Source organism: Lissotriton vulgaris, chromosome 10 (assembly GCF_964263255.1).
Source record: "Lissotriton vulgaris chromosome 10, aLisVul1.2, whole genome shotgun sequence".
Taxonomy (NCBI): Eukaryota; Metazoa; Chordata; class Amphibia; order Caudata; family Salamandridae; genus Lissotriton; species Lissotriton vulgaris.
Window position 1 is genome coordinate 1,144,756,491 of NC_141698.1, and position 24,159 is coordinate 1,144,780,649.

Here is a 24,159-nt window from a genome sequence, read left to right on the forward strand (position 1 = left end):
CCCAGCTTGGTCCCCAGCAGATCCCGCTGCTGCTGCAGGCGTACTTTTTTTTTTATTCCCAAAAAATGTGGAGGGCGGCACACCAGTCTCCTTGGTAACTTGCTTCTTCTGCTCCTTACTGGCAACTTTCTTGCTAGAGGAGCTACGGGGAACTTTTTTGGGGCCATCTTCTTCAGAGGTCAGAACAGCAGGCCGCAGTTGCACGAGTTGCACAGTTGTCTGTGGCCAGACGTGACGTCGCGTGACGTTATGCTGCACACACACACCGCTGCAGGACTTCTTCCTAGCACTGGTGATTCTCTTGAGTCTTGTGCACCTAAAAGCAATGGAAGACAGAGGAACATCAGTTCAGTTATACACCCCAAAAACTCAAAAACCACATAATAATCAGCACAATCCCATGCCATCCATACCCTCAATGATGTTTAAGTTCAAGACACCCCACAGAAAGACAAGGCCCATGCACCACTCACTACCCCTGGGCATAATGGATGAAAGCAAGGCAAAATGGGTGCAGGCTTCAGACACTGCCTGTCTTCAAAATGGCCCCTTGCACTCCAAGCACATGTGGAGGGCCTGCCTGTACCAGCACTCAAGATGGCCACCACCACCCACATGGCCAGTCCACTTCAACAGTACACCCAAAAAAACGAAAAACACACAAAAATCACCACAATCCAATGCCATCCAGGAAGTTTACATTAAAGAGACCCCACAGGCAGACTCAGTCCATGCACCACTCACTACCCCTGGGCAAAAGGCCCCAACAGCAGCCCAAAAAAATAGAAATAAACACAAAATCCAGCACAATCCTAGGCCATCCATGGCCTCAATGATGTTTAAATTCAAGAAGACACCCCAAAGAAAGACTAGGCCCATGCACCACTCACTTCCCCTGGACATAATGGATGTAAGCTAGGGAAAATGGGTGCAGGCCTCAGACACTGCCTGTCTTCAAAATGGACCCTTGCACCACAAGCACATGTGGAGGGCCTGCCTGTACCAGCACTCAAGATAGCCACCACCACCCACATGGCCAGCCCACATCAACAGTACACCCCCAAAAAAACGTAAAACACACAAAAAGCACCACAATCCAATACCATCCAGGATGTTTACATTAAAGAGACCCCCACAGGCAGACTCAGTCCACGCACCACTCACTACCCCTGGGCAAAAGGCCCCACCAGCAGCCCAAAAAAATCGAAAAAAAACACAAAATTCAGCACAATCCCAGGCCATCCATGGCCTCAATGATGTTTAAATTCAACAAAACTGTTGTATCATGCACCCATAACTAACCCTGGTCCTACTGGATACTGTGGCTGCCCACAATATATTTTATTTAATGTTCCGAAAAAGTTCCAAAATTGTAGTTGCGGCCGCTGTAATGCCCCAAACAAACTTACTTGTGAAAGTTGATTTCTAATCCAAAAGTGATCCAAAGAAAGTCAAAAAGGCCTCAAATCCAAACATCCAGCAGCATCCACAAAAAGTAATCCTTCCAGGTCAAGATCCAAATGAAATTGACCAGCACATGAAGAAAGCACTGGGAGGAGCCTGCTGGACAGGAACAGGAAGTTGGAGACTGTGGGGCACTTCCTCCCCCCCCCCCCCAAAATGGACTCCTTGCAAAAAAAAGTGCAGGCAAATGTCAACCTGAGGTGTTATTCTGATAAAAATCATCATTTCCAGAAGGTTTATGCTGCTTGCTGGTGGATTTCTTGTGCAGAATTGCACATTTTGCAATTTTGCGAGTGCAAGATTGTTGCTGCCCGCCGCATCTACGTGTTCGCAAATGCGAACTCTCGCGATGCGTGCTGTGCAAGGTGGCAAGCCGCGATGACGTAATCGCGGTCGCCAAACTCCCGCGGGATCCCGCAGCAAGATCCTAAATGGCGCAGCACACGCAAAATATGGAGAAAAACAACTCTGCAAACGCTGAATGACGGTAAGTGAACGCCGCGCGCCGCAAAATTGTATCACCAAGCAAAAAAAAATCCGCTATGTGCAAATTTACGAATTTTCTGCAAATTCGCGAGAGTTCGAGGATTGCGAATTTGCCGAAAATCCGCAAATTACGCGAGCGGAACGGATTTTACACCCATGCTTAAACCTAATAATTGCTGCATGTCTCGGAGAGACATCGCATGTGCTGCCTTGACTCAACCTAATAATTGCTGCTTGTCTCGGAGAGACAGCGCATGCGGTGCCCAGGCTCAACCTAATCATTGCTGCAGTTCACGGAGAGACAGCGCATGTGCTGCCTTGGCTCAACCTAATAATTGCTGCATGTCTCTGAGAGACAGCGCATGCGCTGCCCAGGCTCATCCTAATAATTACTGCATGTCTCTGAGAGACAGCACATGCGCTGCCCAGGCTCACCCTAATAATTGCTGCATTTCTCGGAGAGACAGCGCATGCGCTGCCCAGGCTCATCCTAATAATTGCTGCATGTCTCTGAGAGACAGCACATGCACTGCCTTGACTCAACCTAATAATTGCTGCATGTCACGGAGAGACAGCGCATGTGCTGCCCAGGCTCAACCTAATAATTGCTGCATGTCTCAGAGAGACAGCGCATGCGCTGCCTTGACTCAACCTAATAATTGCTGCATGTCTCTGAGAGACAGCGCATGCGCTGCCCAGGCTCATCCTAATAATTGCTGCATGTCTCTGAGAGACAGCGCATGTGCTGCCTAGGCTCAACCGAATAATTGCTGCATGTCTCGGAGAGACAGCGCATGTGCTGCCTAGGCTCATCCTAATAATTGATGCATGTCTCTGAGAGACAGCGCATGCGCTGCCCAGGCTCATCCTAATAATTGCTGCATGTCTCGGAGAGACAGCGCATGTGTTGCCAAGGCTCATCCTAATAATTGCTGCATGTCTCGGAGAGACAGCGCATGTGCTGCCTAGGCTCAACCGAATAATTGCTGCATGTCTCGGAGAGACAGAGCATGTGCTGCCTAGGCTCATCCTAATAATTGCTGCATGTCTCTGAGAGACAGCGCTTGCGCTGCCCAGGCTCATCCTAATAATTTCTGCATGTCACGGAGAGACAGCGCATGTACTGCCCAGGCTCATCCTAATAATTGCTGTATGTCTCAGAGAGACAGCGCATGCGCTGCCCAGGCTCGTCCTAATAATTGCTGCATGTCTCTGAGAGACAGCACATGCGCTGCCTCGGGTCAACCTAATAATTGCTGCATGTCTCGGAGAGACAGCGCATGCGCTGCCCAGGCTCAACCTAATAATTGCTGCATGTCTCGGAGAGACAGCGCATGCGCTGCCCCGGCTCAACCTAATAATTGCTGCATGTCTCGGAGAGACAGCGCATGCGCTGCCCAGGCTCATCCAAATAATTACTGCATGTCTCTGAGAGACAGCGCATGCGCTGCCCAGACCCGTCCTAAAAAGCAAGCATTCCAGCAGCTGTCTTTTCCATGGGAAGAGATCTTATCTTTACAGTGAATGGCTCTAAAACAGTGTGAACAGCTTCAGTAGAAGTATCATAAATGCATCCAGAAGTATCGTAAATCAAAGTTTTTGGGAAGTAATAAGAGCCCCTTTAAAGATACATTACATACAAGAGATTTCACAAGCACAGCCAAAGAGCTGCGCAGGCGCAATCTAAAAACAAAACTTTGTGGTTTCATTTTTTTCTTTATCTTTATTTAAAAGTAATCACAGATGTGGTGTGTTGCTGACATTAGCAGGTCACCCACCCCTGCGATGGCTGTGATTTGTAGTGGATCACAAACTGCAACCTACCCCATTAATATGTATGAGGTAGGTCTATTCGAGAACCGCAAGGGATCCTTAAATGATTCTCAAGGATTCACACATTAAGAATACCAAGAATCCTAATCAGAAAATGGGCTTTCCTAATGTTTGTACATCTGGCCCAAGATTGCCACAAAGGGGGAGCACCTCACAAAGCCTTGGAAGAGACTAACACTACAATTGGACCATCAGCCAAGGGGACAATAGATGAAGCCCCCTGAGTCCCCTACCCTCAAGCATTTTTCCCAGATGTTCGTAACTCACATAACCAATAAAGTGTAGCTCTGAAAGATGAGAAAGAGCCATCACAGCCTCCAAAGATATTACAAAGAATGTGGAAGTGAAGCACTACACCCAAGGGCCTCTGAAACCAGATATACAGCAGATCCCAGTGAACTCTGCAGAATATGTGGAATGCTGCCTCATGAAAGCCTCATATGGACTTTGAAAACCCCCCTCTTTAATTTCTTTGATCTCTAGTCACAGCATTTTTCCTCTGACACATTCTACAATCGAGTTCCCCTCTGACTGGTTCCCTTCTTATGCTCCACCTCTCACCACCACCTACTTACCTAACCTGCTCTAACTTTATTTCTGTACGCAAAGGTCCTTCATTGACCGAATGCAACAAGTAGAACTGATAGATTGACGCATGGATTCCATGACGTCTGACAATGATCACTAGTCATGCTCTAAGGTTGTCTCCTTCTTCCTTTCACTCACACAGTCACATACACACTTCTCCTCCCTCACACTCTCTCTTTCATTCTTAATCTCCCTATCTCTCTCTTTCTCTCATTTTCTCCTTCCTGTGTCCTCTCTTCCTTTTCGACTCTGCCTCCTAGATGCCTTTCTCTTCCCTACCTTGCCATGCTTCCTTCCTGTATTTCCATCTCATTCACTCCCTCTTTATGGTCTATTTCTCTTTCTCCCCCACTGTTCTCTCCCTTGTCTTCTCCCTATCCAATCTCTTTCTCTTCCTCTTTCTTCTCCATCTCTCTCCTTTTGTTTCCACATTTCTCTAACTCGCTTCCTCTCTCTACTCCTCTATCTTTCTCCCTATGAAATCAGTGGCATCCCAGCCTCATAGTCTGCAGAATTTGTAAAACAATATGTATCGGGCCCAAAGTTTTGCTTAAAAGCCGGCTGTCGGCGCCACTAATCTTAGTGTGCCAAATCCCACGACTGCATAACCTTGGTTCCACCTCCTGACTCTTTCATCCACCACCAGACGCTTTCTACTCCTTTATCCACCTCTTGCAGGTTCCTGCTTCCTCCCTCTGTCATGTTTTTTCCATGTTTCTCTTTCTCCTTCTTCCACCGTGTCAGTTTTTCTCTCTTTTACTCAGGGTCAAAGTCTGATGAGGAAAAGTGAGCGCCGGTGCGCTCACCTGCTATCACCAACTACAATTAAGCACAGTTCTCTTGTGACACCAGAATATAGCATGACACAACTGGGAAGGCTTTATCTAACACCCAACAGGGAAGAAGCAATGCAGGCCCAGCATTGCTTCATCTTGGCATACATAACCCTTTCTCAACTTTTGGGGGCTGGATAGGAAGAATGTCTGGATGGAGTACAGTAGGAACTAGACAGTACCTCAGAATTTTTGCATTTTATCATGGAGAAATCAAAATACAAAACACCCATGGTCTTAGCCACCTTCACCTTCTAAGCCCTGCTGCATACAGTGGACTTTGAGAATAATTTCAGATTTTGGTTGAGTCCTAGAGAACCTCAGGCTGAGCCGGAGCCAGAGATCAACCGCCCAATTCATGTACCAAAATTGCGCTCGCAAGGGGCCGGATTCTGAGAATCCGGCCCTTTGCGAGAGCGATTTTTGCATTTGGGATTCAGCATCCCAAATGCAAAAATCGCTAATTGCGATGTCGCAAATGTGCGAGGAATTACATTTAAGGAATCTCTATTAGAGATTCCTTAAATGCAATTCAACATCCAATTTAAAATTGCGAATTCGCAATTTCTTGCCGCAATTTACTGCGAAGTCAGACCTCGCGGTAAATTGCGAAAACTCTGAAAAATGCATTTAAATGCATTTTCCTGAGTTGCATGTTACACACACACATGTCCCTCGGACATGTGTGTGTGCAACACCTGTGTGAAATTTCATTTGAGGGGTGCTACAGGGTGTCCTGTGGACACCCCTGGCACCCTTCAAATCGCAATCTTATTTGCGATTAGCTAATTGCTAATCGCAAATAAGGAATACTCCCCATTCATTCCTATGGGCCTTTTGGCCCATAGGAATGAATGGCGAGTTATTCCTTATTTGCGATTAGCAATTTGCTAATCGCAAATAAGGAATCAGTAGGAATCGCATTTTATTATGCGATTCCTACATGATTACCGTTTTGCGAGTCCTTAATAGCGAATCGCTATGATTCGCTATTAGGGGCTCGCAAAAAGGCCTGTTGATGTATCAGGCTGCAAGACTTTAGTAATTCACCCACTTCTATAACCAAATACCCAGATGTCCTTTGATTTGGAATCGAGGTGTGTTAATTTTGTGGTGCAGACCCAACACAAAAACATTTTTTGCAGTTACTTTGTGTGGCTTTGTTTTAGTAAATGTAAACTGGTGCAACACAATGCATTTGTGTAAGGGAGCCTGCTTTGGTTCAAAGGAGCCTACATTGGTACAAGGGAGCCAGCACCGGTGCAATGGAGCCTGCATTTGTGCGAGGGAGCCTAAATTGGTGCTAGGCATCATGCAAAGCACCAGCACAGCCAAAGAGCAGGAATGTTCCATGTCTTTATAATTATGGAGCATTTCTGCTCTCTCCACTTTAGACAGCATGGAGCAGCAAGTCATGTTGACTTTTCAAATAGTAAATGATCCCCCAAGATTGCAATGATCAGGTAATGAGCAGGTAAACCCTAGCATTGTGGGGGAATGGGGGTGCTGGATGGGCTGAAGGACACTAATAAAGAAACATTTCCCTGGTGGGTTTTAAAAGGCAGAGTTGGTCCAGGGTGATAGTCTAAGCATTGTGAATTCATTCTTGTATATATATATATTCCTCCTATAAATCATCACTGTTCTCTTCACATTCAGTAACATTTTATCAATGGTGCTGTTCATCTGGTGACAAGTCTCCTTCTTAGATGCGACTCCTTCCTTCTTTATGTACATTCGTAGGAACACGTGCTCTGTTGAAGTCCTTGTATGCAGCATTTCATGGCTGGGACATTTGAATTCCTGTCTCCTGTGTACTCATGATGCCCAATGCTGGTTATTTAGGAAAGCTGTCCAGAGCCGGTTGATTTGATGTGTTTTAGGCCAACCTCTTCACTGATTAATAGGAAGCCAAGGTTACCAGCACATCCTTCACTTCTTGCATAATAAAGCGACATCGTATTCTGGAACAAGAGTTGCACAGCATCTTTAAAGCCAGTCCTATATCTGGACCCCACAGCTGTCAATTGAAGCCACCAGTGCTGGTGTTGTGTTTGATGAGAACCTGTGGGGTTTCAGTATCTTGGTGTCTACATGGCTTCATTGTCTGTCTGTCTGTCTGTCTGTCTGTCGGTCTGTGTGTATGGCTCTGTTGCTTTCTAGAGTTCTATTGTCTCACTCTAGCCCTCCTCTCAAGCCTTGTCAGGATTCAACAGGGGCAGATTTCTATTGGCAAATGGATCTGATTTCCTCAGCCTGCTCTGTTACCCATGTGAGGTGCATTCTTTTGCCTTGATTAAACCACACCAAACCAAACAGCAAAGCTGTGGGTTCACTCCACATAAAAATGAGTACAGTAGAGAAAGTGAAGGTTCCATGAAACACATTAGCAAACAGAACAGGCATTTGCAATGCAATAGGTCTCGCATTAGGAAAGTTTGAGCTATTGGTATTGTAAATGACACATTTTTTATTTATGTGTTGGTTTTGAAAATAGCGAAATTAATAGCTTTGTCATTTACAAACCAAATACTTTTAACTTTCGCAAATGTGACACCTCTAGCATTTGCACTGCAATATGTGTTGTATTTACGTGACTTAGATGTATTGATATTACAAATACCAATTGCATTTAAAAAAAATGTTAATTAATACTTAAATAAAAATATTGTAATTTATAATGGCAATAGCTTAACATTTTGTAAATAACTTTTGTGAAGATTATGTTCAGTGTATTTTATTGTGACGAAAATCCAAGAAAAGAAGTGAAATATTAACTTATTTTTGTGACATTTGTAAGAAAGCTTGAAACATTGAGAGAGCATATTTGAAACAGTTGTTGTTGAATGGTTGCACAGATTGATGCTGTGGTGGCGCTGAGTGATGTTGTGGTGGTGACGAGTAATGCTGTGGCGTTCTGTGATGCTGGGGTAGCGCATAGTGATGTTGTGGTGCCCCTGAGTGATGCTGGGGTGGTGCTGAGTGATGCTGTGGTGATGCGATAGATAGATAGAGTGTAATTATGTGGCGTGTAACTATGTGGCACTGAGTGATATTGTTTGGAGTGTATGTTGCATTGTAATTATGTAGCATATAATTATGTGGCACTGAGTGGTATTGTGTGGAGTGTGTGTTGTATTCAGTAGAGTGTAATTATGTGGTGTGTAATTATGTGGCACTGAGTGGTATTTAGAGTGTATGTTGCATTGAGGGCATTGTAATTATGTGGCGTGTAACTATGTGGCACTGAGTGGTATTTGGAGTGTATGTTGCGTTGAGTGCAGTGTAATTATGTGGCGTGTAACTATGTGGCACTGAGTGGTATTTGGAGTGTATGTTGCGTTGAGTGTAGTTTAATTATGTGGCGTGTAACTATGTGGCACTGAGTGGTATTTGGAGTGTATGTTGCATGGAGTGCAGTGTAATTATGTGGCGTGTAATTATGTGGCACTGCGTGGTACACATTCAAATACACATACACTTGTGAAGGCTCGCAGACACACAGAAACAATATGTACATGCTCTCTGACATACACATCAGGTGAAACTTCCCCGAGGCAGTCCTTGACATACCCTTGTGTGTGAGGTTTTGTTTGTGTTTGGTTGCACCTAGTTCCGGGCTGTAGTTGTAGGAGAACGTTGTACAGAATAGGGGTGTTGGGGCAGAATGATGAGGCAGGACAAAATGGACGGGGTGAAAGTGAAGAGAGGGCAAAGAAGGGAGAATGGATTGAGATGCAGATAGAGAACAGAATAAGGAGGGGAAAAAGAAGGAGAGAAGTAATCTGAATAGGTAGCAGGGAAGAATAAGAGAAAGAGATAGGATGGGTGGAGGAGATTCAATAGAAAACCCGGAAGAACAAAGAGTGCAGAGTTAGGGGAGAAGGCAACAATGAAACAGAAGAGGACAGGAAGCGTAACCGAATGGGTGTGTTACTTCTAGCACTATTGAGAGTAAAATTATCGTTTGGTAGTATGAGCTCAAAGGTTACTAAAACTCAAATTATTCCCATTCCAATTTCCAAGATATGTGAGCACCGCCCGTCACAATGTTAAAAATGCAGATGCGTCCGCCACAGTGGTGGGCGCATCCTAATACCCCGCCCCACGGGACCCCCGCCCTTATGGCGGGCGGTCCCATTCTCCGATAGGATGGCGGGCGGACTAAGTCCACCCGTCATCCTAATAGGCCCCTAAATTTCTCGCTAGAGCAGCGCATGTGCACTGACTCTAGCGAGACCTAAAAAGGAAGCATTCGAAAAGCTATTAAGTCTTGGCTGTGAAACCTATAGGTTTTAGCAATCTTTTTCCACCATAGAAGTCTGCTGGAATACGCTCGACCCAGAACAGTCTTATTTGAATGGGGTCTCATAAAGTTTACAAAAAGCATTGAAAGATAGCTGCCACAATAACATAAAGGGCTGATTATGAGTTTGACAGTCTGTAGACTGCTAAAGTTATGGTGGCGCAGTGGTGGAGGTCAAGTCCTCGCTGCACCGGCTGTCTGACCGCAGTATTAAAACGTTGGCATTTGGACCACCATTGGACTGCCACAACTGCCAAGGAACCGTGTTCTCTGGTGGTGACTCAGTAGTCTGAGCCACACTGCCATACATATTACAAGTTTCAGGACCACCAGCGGTGTTATGGAGGTCCTTGCTCCATGATACTGCTGGTGGTCATTGTAGGAAGGTGGATATCTGACTATGGTTACCCCCAAACTTTTTGCCTAGTGTTTAGCTGGTTTTTGACTTAGTTGGCCTGGGATCCTGCTATTCAGGCTAATTGCTCTCTCCTTAAAATGGACTCGATGTACCTTGGGTACATTACCAATTGGAACTGGTTCACCTTATTGGCCCCTGTAACAGTGTACCCTAGGTACCCAGGGCATAGGTGGTTCCAAGGCCTACCAGGGGTTTCATCATGTATTGTGCCACCCCTGGCGTGGCCTCCCTATTTGACACAACTGGCTGATCACTCAGCTGGGGTAAGTCGGTGTAATCACCCCTTACTTAGGTATAGTATGTCTATGGACGGACACATATGTTCCTATCAGCCACTCCTATGGAAGGCCTCATCAATCCTGGAGGCAGAGTGCTTGGAAATATGTGAGATGGTGCTCTAGCATGAGCTGAGCCTGTCTGCAGCTTTCGGAACCACGTCCTTTAGCTGTTCCATGATACTGCCATACCATATACTCAAGTGTATTATGAACCTCGCGGTTAAATGCTATCTTTGGTTTGGCTTTATCAAAACATGTCGAGTAAGGTGTCATACGAATTGGAATACTACCCCCTCGCCAGTTCTGGTGACAGGGGTAGCATTCCACCCTTCTAGAGGGCACGACATGTACATAACCTGAAACCCGTGTAAAGTTAAACATGAGCCTCAGCATCACAAAATGGATGCTGCCACCACCGACACAAGTCTGACCTCCTGCTGCTGGGAGTCCTTCCAGTGAGGGAGGCTTGGACAAAGGGTTTCCTGCCTTGGGAGGTGCTAGCACCACCCCAGACAGGATTTTGTGTATTGGGTAGGACAGGGCTGAATAGAATGAGACATGCCTGCGGCACACAAGGTGTCCCTGTGCATAAGCCAGTCCAAACCGGTGCTGGGGCTTTCCAGCCCCAGTCTTGGCACGGAGATGGACAAAGGAAAGGGGGTGTAGCCACCCCCCTTCCTGGTCCCACCCAGAGGAGGGACCTAGCAGGTAATCCGGCCCCTAGATTTGGAATAAGAGTAGGAGCTGTGTCCCAAGACTTCAGATCATCCTGAACTCGACTTGAAACTAAGAAGAAAACTGGACTTCGACATTCTGCTGCAAAGAAGACTGAAGAGAATCTCCCTTGTGGCCAAGGAGTGACCACCCTGTGAATACAGGCACCAACCAACAACTCAATGTCTACTTTGCCGCTGCCTCCCACCAGAGCCCGAGCCCAGAGCCCAACAAGACTTGGATTCCCAGACATCTCACAGCCCGATCCACAGTCCCTGAAAAGAAGAGACCCCTGGAGGCATCGAGAGATGTGGGACCGGCCATCTTGAAAGACCCCCCAGAAGCTGACTGCGCAGCACCCAAGGCTCCCTCGATGCTGTGCTTTGGGGTTTGAGAAGCGCCACCGAGGAGCAGCATCTGCACCAAAGATCAGCCCCCAGAATCTCCACGATCTGCGTGGGGCCCTTTTGCACTTTGCCACTCGACGCGTCATCCCGGTCACTGGCCACCCAACTAGTGGCCATCTTGGTGACGAAATCTACAATCTAAACCACTGGTCTGGTTGCACCAGACTGGCCCACGCTCCTGTAAAAAGGAGCAGCCCCTCTGACCTTGCTGGTCCAAGAAATAAGCTTTCTTCACTTCCTGCGTGGCTTCCATTAGCCAAGGCCTGTTTGCTCCAATCAAGTTGCCGACACCGCCATCAGCTAGAGCTTTCATAGGACAGCTCGTGAACGACTCCTGGACGTCCTCGACCTCTTCGTGTCCACGTGGCTGTGGAGACAAGCTGCACCTCATCGCCTGTTTGCACCCGACATCGCCTGGTTCCATCCTGGTTCCACGGTAGTCACTGGCTAGTGACTTTGAACATTGTCCCCTCTGCTTTCAGGTCTTCACATCTTCAGATCCATCGTTGGATCTACTGGAACTCTTCTCGACGACCCGCCTGCAGCATCTTCATCTCCAGGCACCATCAACCTACGTGACGAAACCCGACACTACTTGGCACCTGTTCACCCGCTTCCTGTGGGTGGGGTAACTCAGCAACGCCGGTGTTCCTACACTGGTACACACCTCTAGTGCCTAGATCTAAAGTTTTGTCCTTGTAGGTCAGTCGGAAGGTTCCTAAAACAGTAACTTTATAACTTTTACGCACCATTGACATTGCATTGGTGTATGCGTGCACTTTAAGCACTGCACCCGAGTCCCGCGAGCCTTTCCCGACTTCTTCACTGTTAGTCCCAAACAGATCCAGCGATTCCCCAGGCCCTAGGCCTATTTTGTTTCCAATTGGTGGTTCTTATACCACTATTTTAGTATATGGTTTAAGTGGCCCCTAGGGCTCATCCATATTGTGCAACTTTGTATATTTAAACTGTGTTTTGTTTTAATGCATTTGCTTCTGTGCTCATAAAGAGTATAGGGGATATTTGTAGTGAATAAATATATATATGTTTTCAATATATATCTGTGTGGTGTCCTTTCATTTGGTATTCAAAGGGATTGTGTATGGTAAAACAGCTTGCTTCACATGCCTTTACAGAGTTTAGCCTAAGACTGCTTTGTCCACGCTACTAGGATAGCTGGTCTATAAGGTTGACTTACAACCAATCACCATAAGGGTTGCTTGGCATGGTACAAGGTGATCACTAGAACTAGTGAGCATCATATACCAGGCCAACTTCTCAAGTTGGTGAGCAGCGTTTGGGATTTGAGCTTGCTGTTGTTTTACCATTACAATCTTTGAGAGTATCATTTGAAAGATCATACAGGTACCTGTTAGGTACATATACAACAAGACTAGTATACTTAAGTTCTACTGAACTTAGTTGTTGTAGAGGATAGGGAGTAGCACACCCTGACTACAACTACTAGATAGGTTTAGTAGGTAAACACCAGTGTAGGTAGATTGCAACATATCCACCCACACTAGAGCAATGTCTGGAGCAGAGGGGTCCACTGGACCTGTCCCTGTAGAGAGTGACCCTCCAAGGGCACCCTCCAAATTTGCTATGTTAAACTTTAAAGACATGAGGCAGCTGTGTACCTTAAGAGGTCTCAAGACGGGTCCAGCCCCTACCACAGCACACCTCAGAGAGCTTTTAGACCAGTCTGAAGCTCTAAAGACCTCTAAAGCAGACCCCACAGGGAATGTTGAAGGAGGCTCTCCCACTGAAGTTGATCATACTGACACCCCTGTCCCTGTTGTCCAGATAGATGAGGAAAACCAGAACACTGGAGATACTCAGCCTGAGGATGAGAAGGAGGAAGAGGAGGAAGAAGAAAGTGATTCTGATGATGAGAGACTTAGTCAGGTGCCAGTCACGAGACTTAGCCAGGCTAACTTAAGCCAATTTGGGACTGAGTCAGGGTCAAACCCACTCAGACCCCCAAGTGGACTTAACCAGGAGTCTAGGAGGAGAAGGAATCACTCAGGTGAATCTGACACTTCCCATGCTTCTAGAGGTTCTCAAAGTCACTCCAGAAGGGGGATGACTAGCCCTCAGAGAAGGGAACATGAGGCCAACATGAGAGAGGCTGAGCTTAGGATCCAGAAGAGAGAGCTGGAAGTAGCCCTGATCCAAGAGAAGCTTGCTAAAGCAAGACAGCCTCGAGAGAGTGGATTAGGATCCACTGGTGGCAGCACTATCCGTAAGGATAAAGACAGGTCCTATGACAATAGAAACCTGAGTAAGATTGTGCCCCCCTACAAAGCTGGGGATGACATCCACAAATGGATAACTGCACTTGAGAGATCCTGCAGAGTACAGCAGATCCCTCAGGAGCAGTGGGCAGCAATCTTGTGGCTCTCCTTTGAAGGTAGAGGCAGAGACATACTCCTCACAGTTAGTGATGCGGATTCTAGAAACTACCTGGTCCTGAAGAGTGCTCTGATTGATGGGTTAGGCTTAACCACTGAACAGTACAGGTTAATGTTCAGAGAGACCCAAAAGACACAGACTCAGGACTGGTCTGAATTTGTTGAATGTGCCACTAAGGCTCTGGAGGGCTGGTTGCTGGGAAGTAAGGTTACAGACTATACAGGATTGTATAATTTACTTATGAGAGAGCAAATCTTAAGTAATTGTCAAAATCAGCTTCTACATCCGCACCTGGTGGACTCTGATCTGACCTCTCCACAAGAATTGGGTAAGAGGGCAGACAAATGGGTCAGAACCAGGATCAGGCCTAAGAACCAGGGTGATGACCAAAAGAAAAAGACTACCAAGCCTCAAGAAAAAGGTGGGGATAACACCAAAGAAAAAACTTCCCCATGGCCCCAAAACTCCAAGGATGGGGGTGGGTCCCAAGACACTTCCTCTACACAGAAAAAGCCGTACTGCCATGCCTGTAAACAGGTTGGCCATTGGAAAACAGACAGCTGCTGTCCAAAGAATGGTAATAAGGAAAATATACCTCCAGGTAAAGCTCCAACACCTCCTGTCACTGTTAGCACTGGTCCCCCAGGTGGTGGGAGCACCCCCAAGAATTTGGGTGGATTTACTTTTGGAACACAGGTGGATTCTGGCCTAACCAGGTCCCCTACCTCAGATACTCTTGTCTATGAAACTGGCATGGGGTTTGCCAACTTCAGGTGACAAACATTGATGGAATAGAAACCAAACATCCCATGGCAGTAGTCAATCTTTGCTGGGGAGGTGTCACTGGCCCAAAGAGAGTGGCAGTGTCAGCAAACTTGCCTGTAGATTGCCTTCTTGGTAATTATTTGGAAATCTCAGCCTGGGCTGAGGTTGAACAGCAAACCCATTCTAGAATGGTAAATCTCCATGGAAAGGTTAGTGGGGCTGTGATGGCTACAGCCCCAACCCAAGATGTCCTTCCTGAACAGATTGGTAGGGCTGAGCAAACCTCAGCCCCATCTTTAGCTAACTTTCCTCCTGAAAAGATTAGCAGGGCTGTGATGGTAACAGCCCATACCCAAACTGAGTCTCCTCCTAAAAAGGTTGGTGGGGCTGTGATGGTCACAGCCCAAACTCAAACTGATTCATGTGTTGTGAAGCCTGAAACTATGAATCTCCACTCCTTATAGAGGGCATCAATGAAGTGCGAGGTCCAGAATGAGTGGGAGTAGGGACATAAGTGCAGCTGTTTCCACCCAGCTCAGCCTAAGTCTTTCGACCTCTGAAGGAAAAAAGGGTTTCTTGATGGAGGACAACGTAGGTTACAGGGAAGCAAGGAAGGATGGTATCTTTTTGCATTTTGTGTAATTGGTCATCCTGCTTGGAGTGGTAGAAATAATGGTAAAGGGGCGATACATAATGGTGATGGGGGGACGAGAGAAGAATATGGTGATGCTCTGAGGTATTGTTAGAACTGGGATTTCTGGTTGGCTAAGGCTTACGCCAAATCCAGGCAGAAACCACCATTCTAGTCAAGGTAAGGGAGTCACACGCCAAGATAACCCCTGCTCACCCCCTTGGTAGCTTGGCACAAGCAGACAGGCTTATCCTGAAGGCAACTGGGATTTCTGGTTGGCTAAGGCTTACGCCAAAGTCAGGCAGAAACCACCATTCTAGTTAGGGCAAGGGAGTCACACGCCAAGATAACCCCTGCTCACCCCCTTGGTAGCTTGGCACAAGCAGACAGGCTTATCCCGGAGGCAATGTGTAAAGCATTTGCGCACTCACACAACAGCACCAACACACGCCCGGAGCCCCCAGGACACTCACTGGTCGCTTGTTAGAGGGACTGCTCCTCTCTTTGCCTGGTCCCTCTCTCTCAGGACTGGGGCTTCGCCACGGAGCCTGGAGGTTCCAGCACTCCTCTCTTCGGCGCGGGCAGGGCTCTCTCACTCACGAGAGCCTCGCTGGGGGAGAGCATAATCTCCAGCACAGCGCAGGGCTTCCCCTTTCTCCTGGGAGCCCCACGCTAATGCCGCACATGCTTCACCCGGGCCCCCCTCCTAGGGGCCGCGGGGATTCTCCACCGACACCTCCTCACCCGCGCAGCTTCCCCTTCTCGGTGGCTGCGGGCGGGACTACCATCCAGGCCGCTCTATGATTGGCCAACCATTTCCGGGTCATCGCAGGCAGTGCGGCGGCCCGGCGGGGGCTGCGCACACTCCGGGGTTGCGGCAGTGAATTCTCTCCGTGGTACGGGGTGGGCTCCCGTAAATTAAATCAATAATCACAGTAAAAAGGGGCAATAAGCAGCCGGCTCAGCGGGGTGGGCACCCGCGCCGCGAATTACCTCCAGTAGGGGGATCCTCACGCAGCCTCTCTGTGCTGCAGGCCCCCAGCAGCCCCTGAGTAAAGCGCTCCCAAGCGCTGGGGGAGAAATAAAGCGCTCCAAAGTGCTAGAGACAAAAATAAAGCAACAAAGTCCTTCAGGAGTCCAGGACATCAGAAGTCTAGGACATAAGGTGGAGCGCAGCAGCTCCCAGAAAAGGAAGGTCCATCAGGTATCCAGGGGCTGGGCAGGGCCCAGGGAGGCAAGCCTTCCCATGGGCCCAAGCAGCAACACGCCCCTGGCAGGATTCAAGTAGCAAGACAAGAACATTTTGTAAGGGGACACAGCCCCTTTTTATACAGTCCAAACCTTTGTCTAAAGGTGCAGGGTGGGGGCAAAACCAGGCGCAGCTGGTTTGGGAGCACCCTTGTTGAGCTCCGCCACCCCTCCCATTCACTAGTCAGGCTAGGGTCATCAGTCGCACCACAGGGGGCAGTGCCAGCATTGTGTGGGGAAAGCCTAGCCCTATTCAGGTCCCAGGTGCATCCCTCCCCTCACATCAGCATGCTAATCTCAACCCTCACCACTGGGCAGACCCATCCAGACTCCTGGAGCCAGGCTCCAGCCAATCACGTGCCAGCACACTCATTACACACGCACACCCATGTCCAGAAGTGGCACTTCCACACTAGACACATTCATGCCGCATACATCATTACACAGCATTCAATCTCACGAGTTCGCACATACCAAACTCAACCCTGCACCCCCCACACATCAGGAACTACCATGGTCACACATATTCCCCATGCATTCCTATAGGAGGGCAGGTCACTCACCACACATACACAGAGAGCTCATGCACTTTACACTGTACCACAGTGAAAAAGTGCGCAGAGGCCTAAAATCACCAACACCAGGTTCCAGAAACAGGCTAGGAAAAAGCAAAAAGTTTCGGGGTGAACCTGCCAAAAGTGCCAGGTCCAACAGGTATCAAAGCAAATGGGGAGCGGTCAAATGGGCCCCATCTGGATGGGAAATAGAAATACAAAGGAGCTGAAATTAAGTTCAATGCAGGAGGCCAAGGAAGGAAGGGAGCCTGGAGGAGATTGGGGGGAGCATGGCGAGGAGGAGAGAGGAGGGAGGAGGGAAGGGAGCCTGGAGGAGGAGATTGAGGGGAGCAGGAGGAGGAGGAGAGAGGAGGGAGGAGGGAAAGGTATGGCAGCGGCTTTAAAGAAAAGAAGAGAGGGACTGGGGTGGAGGACGGGGGTTGATTTGAAGGAATAAAGTCTTTTAGATTGCAGCTTTATCCAGACACCTTTTTCTGATTGTGAATTTTTACACATTTTCCACTAACACGAGAAGGTGCTGCACACAAATGTATTCTTGGTAGGCATTGCCACCCTATAGTCTACACACTTGATCCAGGGTCAGACAATCAGAATGCAATTCCCTTGTTTTCTCTTTCTGTGCTTGTTAGGAGACAACTTTTTTATGCTGGAAAAACCAAAGTAACTGTTCTTCAGCTCGATGACAGTGCTATAAGGACAGTGTTTTATTAAATTCAAGACATCCATGATACATTTGGTGAGAAGGGCTCTTAATGCTGGGATTATCATGGAACCCCTGTGAACTGGGACTGGGAAAGCAGCTTAGCTGACTCCTTCCTTCAAGCTTGCACATTTAGACTGACTTCCTGACACATAAGGCAAAGGTATGGGGGTTAGACTCCCCCTTTGATCTGTCAGTGTAGCATTAGTATCAGATAAGAGTGAGGTAACATTAGTAACACGCATTTGTAATGAAATCGGTCTCGCATTTGGGACCTTATATCTATTTAGCTATGTAGCATATTAGCCCGGGTGCTGACATCTACTGTTCTTTAACATGGAGGGAAAGTAAGCATCAAACCTCTTGACAAGCCACATATGGGTACACATGGAGAAAAATGTTGCCTTTCCGCAGGAACTTGTATATTCCAAACCTCTGTTTTTAATGGATCACTGAAATAATATCGAGGGACAAAATATCGACAGTCAAAATATCGAGTTTGTATCTACAAACAGGTAAGTACAAAAATATCGAGTACAAAATATCGTTAACAATAATATAGATGTAAAAAATATCGACTTTATTAAAAACAGTGTTAAATTAAATTAATATTAAATTTTTATTACTAAAATATACTTAAAACTACTTAAATTAAATTATAATAATTAAATAATAAATGAAAATAATAAAAAAAATGTTTACAATCTTATTTGTTGACCCTGAACCCTAAAAATACCCCTTTACCCAAAAACCCAAAACTGACCCTGAACCCTAAAAATACCCCTTTACCCAAAAACCCAAAACTGACCCTGAACCCTAAAAATACCCCTTTACCCAAAAACTGAAAACTGACCCTGAAACCTAAAAATGCCCCTTTACCCAAAAACTGAAAACTGACCCTAAACCCTAAAAATACCCCTTTACCCAAGAACTGAAAACTGACCCTGAACCCTAAAAATAGCCCTTTACCCATGAACTGAAAATTGACCCTGAACCCTAAAAATACCCCTTTACCCATGAACTGAAAACTGACCCTGAACCCTAAAAATACCCCTTTACCCTAAAACTGAAAACTGACCCTGTACCCTAAAAATGCCCTTTACCCAAAAACTGAAAACTGACCCTGAACCCCAAAAATACCCCTTTACCCTAAAACTGAAAACTGACCCTGAACCCTAAAAATGCCCCTTTACCCAAAAACTGAAAACTGACCCTGAACCCCAAAAATATCCCTTTACCCTAAAACTGAAAACTGACCCTGAACCCTAAAAATGTTCCTTTACCCAAAATGTATCAATATTATTTAATTACCAATTAATTATTAATTAACAATAACAATAAAGTAAATATATTAGAACATTAGCTGTAATTATTTTAATAATTAATATTATTTTTTCCAAATTAATTACTTAAAAATAACACAAAATTATATATATTACAAATTTACTCTGATTAATGCAATTAACTAATTACAATTAATTAATTAACAGTTAATTACTAATACAAAATATGTTCAAAATTATATAAATTAATTAACTAATTAATAGTAATTAATTATCAATTAATTATTAATTAAAAATATTAACAAACATGTATTAATTAATTAATTATTATTAAATTACTTCCCACCCTATTCCCCTATAAACCCACAACCCGCTACAGAATTACATTACGCAATTATTATAAAAACAAAATTCATTTAATAAAATATTTTATAACATTAATACACCCTATTCACACATATTATTACATAAAAATACACTATAAAATATTATATATTATTAAAAATTCGATATTTTTGCTATCTATATTTTATACAGTCGATATTACTTCACTTACCTGAAAAACGATATTTTTGTAGTCGATATTATGTCCAGTCGATATTTTGTCCAGTCTATATTTAAAACTCGATATTATGTCCAGTCGATATTTTGGAGTCGATATTTTGTCTGTACACCGTTTTTAATATAAGAGCAGGGCCTTTGGTGGTCATATCACTGAAAATACAAGATTTGAAAAATATATTATTGTCTACGGGTGCTCGTAGAAAACCATTTCTATGGACTGAAATCTAGAAAATGCTAAAGTGATTCTGATATTTTACTGACCTCTGCTGGTCATTTTCTATCAATAAAGTTAAATAGAGGCAGTTGGCAGAAAAATTTAAAAAATCAAGTCCCTCAGTAGAAAGCAATGCTGGTATTTTATTGTGTAAAGTACCTCTGAGCACTCAATTACATATTCCAGTAAAGTGTAATCAAATCTATACATAAGTTACAAATATTACAGCAGACCACAAAATTCAACAATTCCATGTAAAGTATGACTGATCAATGTCTCTTGGTCGTCCTCAAAGTTTATTCCAAAGTTCCATGTAATTTCCAAGATCCCAAAATGTCTTCAATACATCATTTCAGTGAGGATAATACTTTTGCCAATATTGTTGCCAACACGTGTTTCGTCGTGTGCAAATTCCACACATTGACTTCCTCAGGGCTGTAACAAGAATATACAGAGCCTGCCATTAAAATCTTTCAAATGATAGAATTGTCGAGAGAGATAATAATAGTCCCCTCCACCTCAGGGAAATATAGTTATGTGCATCATACATGTAGGCATAGTGCAGGAGAAGTATAAGAGTGAAAATTATCACACCCAAAGAACCAAGGGTAATAAACCAATTCTAAAATACATGACTACCTTATAGCCCAATAACAGTGAACAGGAGGAAGATGCCAAAATTCACCTGAAAAATGTTCAATCCTCTCCAAAAATATATAACCTCTTCTTCAATGTAAACTTGGCAAATGTCTAAGTAATAAAAACCAGACATTAGAAGTACGATTCTTCGTCATATGGTCAACAATTCCCTATGTTCACATAGGAAGTCAGTGTTATAGTTTAGTATATAAGAAAAACATATATATATGAGACTACACCCATGAACAAAAATGTTCATCATAACCTATAAAGCAATACATGGCTCAACCAATCTACTACGTGTGCTAATTTCGTTACCCTCACTTGGGTAAAATAATTCAAACTCACCAAATATATCATGAATTATTTCCTCACGTATAATACACTGTTCTCTAAATCAAAAGAGCGTCCTAAGAACAGAAATAACCATGTTTAGATCTACAGCATATGGATTATATATACATGTTATCTACAATAGAAGAGAACCTCCACTCACCAACTCCAAAACTACGTATCTTTGTGTGGGGACACTGTAAGGTAAAACATAATGCTGTTCACTCTTATATCCAATATCTATTATCTACATCCAAATCATTACTTCAACTGTTCTTTCCCACGTATCTTTATCGACATGTCCTGTTCCCCAATCCTTTCCACATATACAGCGTCAATCTTTCAAATTATCCTCCCAATAGTATCATAAGACCTGTGTACCCAAATTAAATATGTATAATCAAAGTGAACGATAGTCTATCTTTTATCCTAAACGTTATGTTATTAAACTATACGCCCCATATTCTAGCCTTACCGTCAGGTATTCGGTTACGGTAAAATCCAATCTCTCAACGTTCCTCCTACTACACAAAGAGATCTGTTGTAAACCACAACAACAGAGTAACAATAGACAAGATCTATATTGCGGTGATAGTCTAACCGCAACCGTAAGAACAGTTGAAGTAATGATTTGGATGTAGATAATAGATATTGGATATAAGAGTGAACAGCATTATGTTTTACCTTACAGTGTCCCCACACAAAGATACGTAGTTTTGGAGTTGGTGAGTGGAGGTTCTCTTCTATTGTAGATAACATGTATATATAATCCATATGCTGTAGATCTAAACATGGTTATTTCTGTTCTTAGGACGCTCTTTTGATTTAGAGAACAGTGTATTATACGTGAGGAAATAATTCATGATATATTTGGTGAGTTTGAATTATTTTACCCAAGTGAGGGTAACGAAATTAGCACACGTAGTAGATTGGTTGAGCCATGTATTGCTTTATAGGTTATGATGAACATTTTTGTTCATGGGTGTAGTCTCATATATATATGTTTTTCTTATATACTAAACTATAACACTGACTTCCTATGTGAACATAGGGAATTGTTGACCATATGACGAAGAATCGTACTTCTAATGTCTGGTTTTTATTACTTAGACATTTGCCAAGTTTACATTGAAGAGGAGGTTATATATTTTTGGAGAGGATTGAACATTTTTCAGGTGAATTTTGGCATCTTCCTCCTGTTCACTGTTATTGGGTTATATGGTAGTCATGTATTTTAGAATTGGTTTATTACCCTTGGTTCTTTGGGTGTGATAATTTTCACTCTTATACTTCTCCTGCACTATGCCTACATGTATGTTGCACATAACTATATTTCCCTGAGGTGGAGGGGACTATTATTATCTCTCTCGACAATTCTATCATTTGAAAGATTTTAATGGCGGGCTCTGTATATTCTTGTTACAGCCCTGAGGAAGTCAATGTGTGGAATTTGCACACGACGAAACACGTGTTGGCATCAATATTGGCAAAAGTATTATCCTCACTGAAATGATGTATTGAAGACATTTTGGGATCTTGGAAATTACATGGAACTTTGGAATAAACTTTGAGGACGACCAAGAGACATTGATCAGTCATACTTTACGTGGAATTGTTGAATTTTGTGGTCTGCTGTAATATTTGTAACTTATGTATAGATTTGATTACACTTTACTGGAATATGTAATTGAGTGCTCAGAGGTACTTTACACTGTTCATTTCTGTGTGTAACAGAAAACATGGGGTGTTGGATACTTGCCCTTCCTCTAGATGCACAGCAATTAGATTGAATACAGAATTTACTTATCCCTGATATAAATTGAGGAGCGCCCTGAGATTGCTAGTATCCCAGCTTTAAACTGGTATTTTATTGAACTCTGCTGGTCGTGTTCTATAACGACAGTCAAATAGAGGAAGATGAACAGAAAAAAGTCCCGAAGCGGAAGAAGACAAATCCTATGGCTGATCTCCAGAGCCCACAAAGTGCATACACATATAAGTATATACTAAAGCAGCTTGTGTGTATGTAACAGCATTGCTGACTGAACGCAGTATTTGAATTGGCTTTGAAACATTTACCTTTCTCATAACTCATTGCAACGATTTATTGGGCATTGCCCTTCCGGTCTGCAGGCAAGTGTAAATAGTTTGAGTACAAACAGTGCAGTAAAATAATTGTATTTCTTTTGAAAGCAAGGGTATTTAAGTCTCTGAAATGTGTTAAAATATAAACACCAAATGTAAGCTCTGCATATACACAAGCATCTTTGGAACAGCTACAGTAAATGTGCTGGTGAATTTAAAAATAAGTGAGTCTATTGTGTGGTGGACTAGTAATGCCATCAGACCACAGCTATTCTATTTTGAATAACACCCACATCAATAATGTTCTATGTTACTGATTGCTTAAATATAAATAGCAATAACCTACTCAACACAGTAAAGTGGATTTCATCCACTCCCATTCATCACAGTAATAGGATAAAGTAGACTTGTAATACTGTTCATACAGTTTGTCTGCATCAATTGTCACCACCGTACTTATCTCTCACAAGAAATATGATCTTAAGCTCAGTGCAGTTTTATGCCTGGAGGTGAAAAAGCAATGTACTGAGTCAGACCTCATTTGGGGGGGTAGGCACGGGGCAAGCAGGGGCTACCAGACCAAAGCCCTGGGGGCTGAGGTTGTTTGTCTCTGTTGTCCCAGTGTCCTGCTATGCCTCTGCAAACTTTGTGAAGTGAAACACCTGTAGCACTTGACTTTGTGTGGTAGCAATGGCGAGCAGTCACAGTTTTTTATATGGAGGTTAGTGTGGGGGTACAATAGGCTCACCACTCAATACACACACAGAGGGCTGGATCTTCCAATGCAGTAAACACATTGATTTTCCTCTTGCATCTAGTGGGAACTTCTATCCAGGGCACCCTCCGTTTTAGAAGTTCTATTCTATGATAAAGACCAGCAACTAGATAATGGCATCTAGCCTGCAGTGGATTGGTGCTTCTTCAATATGCTATCCACAGCAAATTAATTACAGGCTCTAGCTTAGAATATCTGTAGCCATATGGATGTATTGGGGATGAGGCTGGGATTTTCTCTCATGCATACACAAACGCCAAAACCATCAATACAGAAGAATCGATCTGTTACTATGTTCCTGTTATGGGACACTAAGGTCAGTGCCCACAGATTCATACATGAGATGCCAGGTGAGAGGGACAAATTAAGGCCTACAGATGGCAACAGTCATCCAGCCAGTTATCAATTGAGGTATAGTTCTCACTTCTGTCTCTCTTTCTTGTGTCCATATTCTCTTTAATGGCATGCCTTTGGTACAAAACTGTTAACTTCAAACAACCTAGACACCCAGAAAGAGTGTTTTTCACGTATTCTGAGCAGCACTGACCAACAGATGCAAGGATACTCTTTACTTGGGGATGTTCACATTCTATAGATACAAACAT

General features: G+C 44.3%; 1 protein-coding gene across 1 annotated transcript in view; it reads left to right on the forward strand.

Moving 5' to 3' along the window:
- Positions 1-12,857: 12,857 nt before the first annotated feature.
- Positions 12,858-24,159, forward strand: part of LOC147689487 (uncharacterized) — a 54,638-nt gene continuing 43,336 nt past the window's right edge. Inside the window, exons 1-2 of the mRNA XM_086939930.1 lie at positions 12,858-13,127; positions 13,182-13,740. Of these exons, the coding sequence (XP_086796056.1) occupies positions 12,858-13,127; positions 13,182-13,740 (829 nt within the window). The remainder of the gene's footprint in view (positions 13,128-13,181; positions 13,741-24,159) is intronic.